This window comes from Trichechus manatus, unplaced genomic scaffold (genome assembly GCF_000243295.1).
Source record: "Trichechus manatus latirostris isolate Lorelei unplaced genomic scaffold, TriManLat1.0 scaffold00039, whole genome shotgun sequence".
Lineage (NCBI taxonomy): Eukaryota > Metazoa > Chordata > Mammalia > Sirenia > Trichechidae > Trichechus > Trichechus manatus.
Window position 1 is genome coordinate 6,878,864 of NW_004443975.1, and position 6,000 is coordinate 6,884,863.

General features: G+C 44.1%; 1 protein-coding gene across 1 annotated transcript in view; it reads left to right on the forward strand.

Annotated features, from left to right (window-relative positions):
- Nucleotides 1-6,000, forward strand: part of KIF26B (kinesin family member 26B) — a 572,671-nt gene that overhangs the window by 272,503 nt on the left and 294,168 nt on the right. The window contains exon 5 of the mRNA XM_004375868.3: nucleotides 2,537-2,703. Coding sequence (XP_004375925.1) covers nucleotides 2,537-2,703 — 167 coding nt within the window. The remainder of the gene's footprint in view (nucleotides 1-2,536; nucleotides 2,704-6,000) is intronic.

Here is a 6,000-nt window from a genome sequence, read left to right on the forward strand (position 1 = left end):
GGGCTCTTAGGAGGGAATGTGGTGTGATGGAAAGTGTACCATGAAGAATAAAAACATGGACTGACTACCCACTGATATCATCGTACTAGTTGGGTCTGGAAAGGGGAGGAGGAAGGGAAGTGTGACTAGGAACATGGGCCATTTAAAGTTTACATATTTGATTTCTTTTCAGCAATACCTAAGATAAATACGGAGCCCTGGTGGCACAGTGGTTAAGAAGATAAATATGCGTTAGCATGGGCAAATCACTTCTCTGGCTCTCAGCTTCCTTATGTCTTAAGAAGAGTTTTGAAGAAGATGACCTGGCAGACCCCTTCTAGCTCTAAAACATTCTGTGACTCTAACTCCTGAAAGCAGTTGATTATTGAATAATTCTACCTATAGGTAGAAGTCTACCTATAAGTGTGCCATGTCCAAGAATCCCCAACTCTTAAAAAGAGACCCAATTTGCTTGCCGCTGGTAGCCAATTACTTTCTTTTAAGGAGTTCTATGCGTTGAAATTCGTCTGTAAAGTGACGATTTTGAAAGCCATGTGCTCACAGCATGCTCACATCCATCCTGGGCCAGACTCGGGGATCTGGACCACCTGGCCACCAAGGTAACCAAGCAAGGGCCACGTGCCTCTGTGTTAGGCCTCTTGCCATTCACCACGTACATCTTAGTGGTTTTTCTATGAGTTTGCAGGACACCTGCAAGGACAGTTGGTAGATCCTGAAGCAGAAGAGTTCCATTCCCTTCCCTCCAAACTCCAGATTAGAAATACAGTAATGGAAACAACACAACACAAAACAGACACAACCAGATGATAGCTGCCATAGCGAACTCAGCAAGGTATATAGGTTGCAACAGATTGCACAACGTAATTATCGTTTTACTGACTTTATTCGCAGATGTCTTTGTGTGTCAAAATCAGTATGTGTGTCTGAGATTGTAGCTACTCAAAAAAAAGGGTGCCATGCATTTTTGGGGGTTTTGTTTTTTTGAACATTGTCCGGGATGGTACCTTGCACCCTCCCAGGGCTTCATAAATGCTATTGAGTGGTGACGACAGTGTGCCTGCCCATAGCCTCAACTCCCAGATGTTTTAGCTGCCCCCAGCCTGCCTCCTTCCTCCATGAGAGCAGCAGCTAGTTGCGGAGAACCTGCACCCCACAGGCAGCAGAGAAGCCCAGGGAGAGGTGGCACGGGCCGTCTGCATAGTCAGCAACCCTTGCTGAGCGCAGGGAATGCCCTCCAGGCCATGGGCTCCCTTTGCTGCCTCCTCTGCAGTTTCTTTTACTTGGGTCAGGTTTCCTTACAGTGCATTGGATGAATGAGAATAAGATATGTGTTGGCAGGAGTTCAGCTGAATACTGCCAAGGCTTTCCAAGGAAGCGCATGAATTTAAGCAGGGCAAAGTTTCAAGTCAGTGGGGCTGGGAGTAATGGGTATTCTGCTAATAATGAAGAGTACAACTGTTTTTATGCTCAAAGGTTAACAAATGGGATTCTTTCACTGGCCTATTGGCCTGCTCAGTTATACAGTGGAAACTGCTCCTGATCTTTGCTTTATTGTACTTGTATTTTCTAGGTAATTAGAAACATTTTCCACTCAGCATTTGAGAGGTTTGAGCTGGCCTGAGGGTTTTTTTTTTTTTTTTAAACTTAACTTCCCTTTTTTTAACTAATAGTTTTTTTCCCTTTTGTAAGCAGACTGAAACTGTAAAGTAACAAGCTCTTCCAAATAGCACATAGGCTTTGCCCACACAGTTACTACATTTGTTGTGGGATTAGCACTTTCCAAAAATATATTTCTACACAAGATTCTCATTTTTCCCAAAAGTGTGATTCTTCATTATGTATTGTACAGATTTGGGCAAGAAGGGACCCAGCCCCATCCATTAAAACTTCAGTTGTAAAGGCAGTCATTGCAAATAAAATGGAAACTGTTTATGTTAATGAACCAGCAGGAAAATGAAGTCTGTTGAGACTCCTAAAAAAAAATGGTACTTTATAGTGGCTTTAGCTATTTTTATTAGCTTCTTTAAGTCACCTGTTTGCTGACTTCCTCCAGCAAACAAAACAAATATTGTTTTGTTTAATTCCTGATGTTCATCATCAGGTTCACTGTTCCCTTAATAAAATTACACCTTTGCCCCAGACATCCATTTGAGAGTGCTCAGGGCATTCCTCGTAAGAAGGGCTGGTCTCGGGCTGTGAACGGTGTCTGGGTAATGGTTCATGCTTTCCCCTCCAAATGGTGGGGAGACACAGACATAATTGAAACTTACAATGTCAGGGGGTAATTTTATTCCATTATTTTAAATGAAAACGAGGAGGTATCCTAGCTAGGAAAATAGCCTTATAGAAGCCCTAAGCACCCACATGTAGCTGAATGCATGTAGGGGGCATAAATTCTGTTCCTTCCCAGCCTTTACCCCTCCCCTGCCTCAGTCCCCCTGCTTCTGGGCCCCTCACCCAAACAGCGCATGCTGTCAGTGGGCGGGAAATGCAGTAAGCCACAGGTAAGGAGCTCAGTATCCATTTTCCCTGTCAGATCTCCCAGCTGATGACAGAGACTGGCCGAGAGGGACTCACCGAAGCAGCGCTGAACCGCTACAATGCAGACAAGCCTGCGGCCTGCAGCGTCCCAGCCTCACAGGGCTCTTGTGTGGCCAGCGAGCCTTCCACAGGCACCTCAGTGGCCGCTTCCTTCTTCGCAAGGTAAGAACGAGAACCTTCGGTTCTTTCAGACGTGCCCACCTGGTTCACCTCTCACGTGGACCAGTTTAACTAAAACACCAGAAACAGTTTGGAGGTGTTCTCTGACTTAACTCTTTAAGACAGAAAACCCTTTTCTCAACCTTGGCACTATTGACATTCATGGAGGCTGCCTTGTGCATTGTAGGACGTATAGCAGCATTCCTGGCCTCTACCCACTAGATGCCAGGAGCACTGCCCCACATTAGGACGACAGACATGTCTCCAGACATTACCCAATGTCTTGGGCTGAGAACCACTGCAGTAAGAATACACGGCTCAGGATGGTCCCCCAGGGGATGAAGACGTCGGTGGGCGCAGCCCAGAGACTTGCGTTTCCAGGTCTCTCTTCCCGTTACAGAAAGGGAAATGCTTAAAATCAACTTTTTTTCCTTCTTGATAGACTAGGTGAATAATTAGCAAATACTATCCATCTAATCTTAGAAACTTTAAAAACATGAGAAGCAACAAAGAAAGGTATTTCAACAATGTTTTCTGCATATTTTTAGCAACAGGGCACAGAGGGGCAGGAGACACAGGACAGCTGAGCAGGAAAGGACTAGAGGGCTTGTCTGATTCCATCTCCTCAACTTTATGAAGGAGGAGACCAAGGACCAGAAAAGTTAGCCTGTGAGTTCATTTATAGCGGAGCCAGAAATAGAAACCAGATTTCTCTGTCTTTTCTCTCTGTGCCTCATTCTTCATTTGATACTCGGAACTCAGCCTTAGAAAACTTTTTCTACGTGAGATTTGAAAGTCTCCGAAGAAGCAGGACATGGAATAAATAGCACCAGATATGAAATCAGAAGACCCCCTTGGGTTCAAGTTCCTGTGCTGTCTCAGTTTCCTCATTTACAAAAGGAAAGATAACACCTACTCTGCAGTGTTGCTGTGAGGATTAAGATAAAATGATTATAAATTATAAAGTACTATAACCAAAACCGGAGGAGCCCTGATAGCGCAATGGTTAAATACTGGGCTGATAACTAAAAGGTCAGAGGTTCAAACACACCCAGTGGCTCCATGGGAGAAAGACCTGGAGATATGCTTCCATAAAGATTACAGCCTAGAAAAACCCTATGGGGCAGTTCTACTTTGTCACATTGAGTTGCTATGACTCAGAATCTACTCGACAGCACTCAACAACAGGAACATAACCAAAACCACCAGTTCCATTGAATGGATCCTGACTCATGGCAACCCAGTGTGTGTCAGAGTAGAACTGTGCTCCACGGGGTTTTCAATGGCTGATTTTTTGGAAGTAGACTGCCAGGCCTTTCTTCCAAGGTGCCTCTGGGTGGACTCGAACCTCAAACCTTTCAGTTTGCAGCTGAGTGCATTAACCATTTGCACTACCTAGGAACTCCATTAAAAAAAAATCGGTTACCATCAAGTTGATTCTGACTCATAATTCAATATAGATTTAGCTAGTATGTTAGTTAGAAGGAATATTTCATAGCTTTTCTTGTTATCCCTGTGAATGTCACCATCCAAAATACATACAAATATGAGGAAGAGGCTGAGATTAGGAAAGGAGCAAATGGAGAAGGAAGAGGGGCTAATGTCCTGAATTAAAGTAAATAAAGGCAGTACAAGGACTGGTTAGAACACTGGGTTTGAGGTTTTGATTGTACCTTGTTGCCATGTTTATTGTCCTCTGAACACTTGAGCCAACTTGAATGTGTACAAAGTAACAGGAAATATGTATGTGCTGGCCACCCAGAGGTGGGGGCCTTTGGTCATGACCACCATTCAGTGAGGAAATGCAGAGATGGAACAATTCATGAGGAAGTGCTGCAATCACAGAAGACCACAGGACCTAGGTAGTTTACTAGCACATGTCCAGAGAAGAGTGACCTAGTTCCAAGAGGAATTAGGAAGTCATGTCATGTATAAGGAATGGTTAAGAGACCTGCAGATTTAGATGTCTCCTGGACTATTGTGTAAGAGAGATGTGATTGGTTCTGTAGAGCACCAGAGTATGTGGGCAAAGGCTGAGCAAAATCTAGTGATGGAACGGAGATAGCTGTGAGCTCAGAATGAAGGAGAACTTGCTCACAGTTCAAACTGCCCCAGGAGAGACTGAGGTCCCTGGCACTGAGGGAGATCAAACTTGCATTGGATAATCACCTGGCCTTGATGCTGGAGAGACTATTCCGGGCTCAATGGGAGCTCATCTCGAGTGTACTTTCCTAACCTGAAATTCTTTGAGTATGAATAGCCTTCGATTCTGAGTCCATCCAGAGAATTTTACAGAAAATCAAGTGACTCACCAAAAAATCCAGAAGGATTTGAAGCAGGAAGATATAAGACGTTGAGGCTCCTGATGCACAGTGCTTAGGGAGAACAAGTGTTTCCTGGTGCAAGAAAATCAGCAGCTTCTTTAGAGCCAGGGAAAGGGTGTCTGAATGAGATGAGGGCTGAACAGGAGTCCCGAGGACAGATTTCATGTTAATCGGGAGGTGGACTGACAAACAGATAAAAATTAAGGAAAAGAAGGTCTCCTCTGAGATTCTTGCTTACAGTCAAGGAATGGAATGGAAACAGGGAGGTGAACCAAAAATGGATGGGCTAATGATGTTGACAGAGGGAGGCCCTGCAGATGATGCTAGTGATAAACAAAAACTCTTAGACTGGTGACTTCAGGATTGCAAAGGCTTGACGTATAAGCTTTCTAAGAGCTGGAATGGATCCATAAAACAAACAAACAAACAAACCCAAACCCATTGCTATTGAGTCAATTTTGACTGCTTGTGACACTGTGGGTAGAACTGCTCCATAGGGTTTGTAAAGCTGTAAATCTTTACGGAAGTAGACTGCCAAGTATTTTTCCTGCTGCTCTGCTGGTGGTTTGAACCGCTGACGTTTTGGTTAGCAGCAAAGCGCTTTAACCACTGTGCCACCAGGGTACCAGAAGGGATCCATAGAGCTGCCTAAATCCTTACTATTACACATTAAATGGTGACTGCTGATAGCACTTGGAGTTTAATGGTATAAGGCATTAAAAGTACATGGTTTTGTGAAGAATGTGCTCCTTGCAACAGCCAACTTTATGAGACCAAAAGGGCAGCATTTGCTCAAAACCAAAGATGAGAAGGCAGAGAGAGGAAGGGAAATAGGATGAATGGAAATGGAGAACCCAGGGTGGAAATGGGGAGAGTGCTGACACCTTGAGAGGATTGCAGCCAGTGTCATGGAACAATTTGTGTATGGATTATTGAATGAAAAACTAATTTGCTGTGTAAACATTCACTTAAAGCA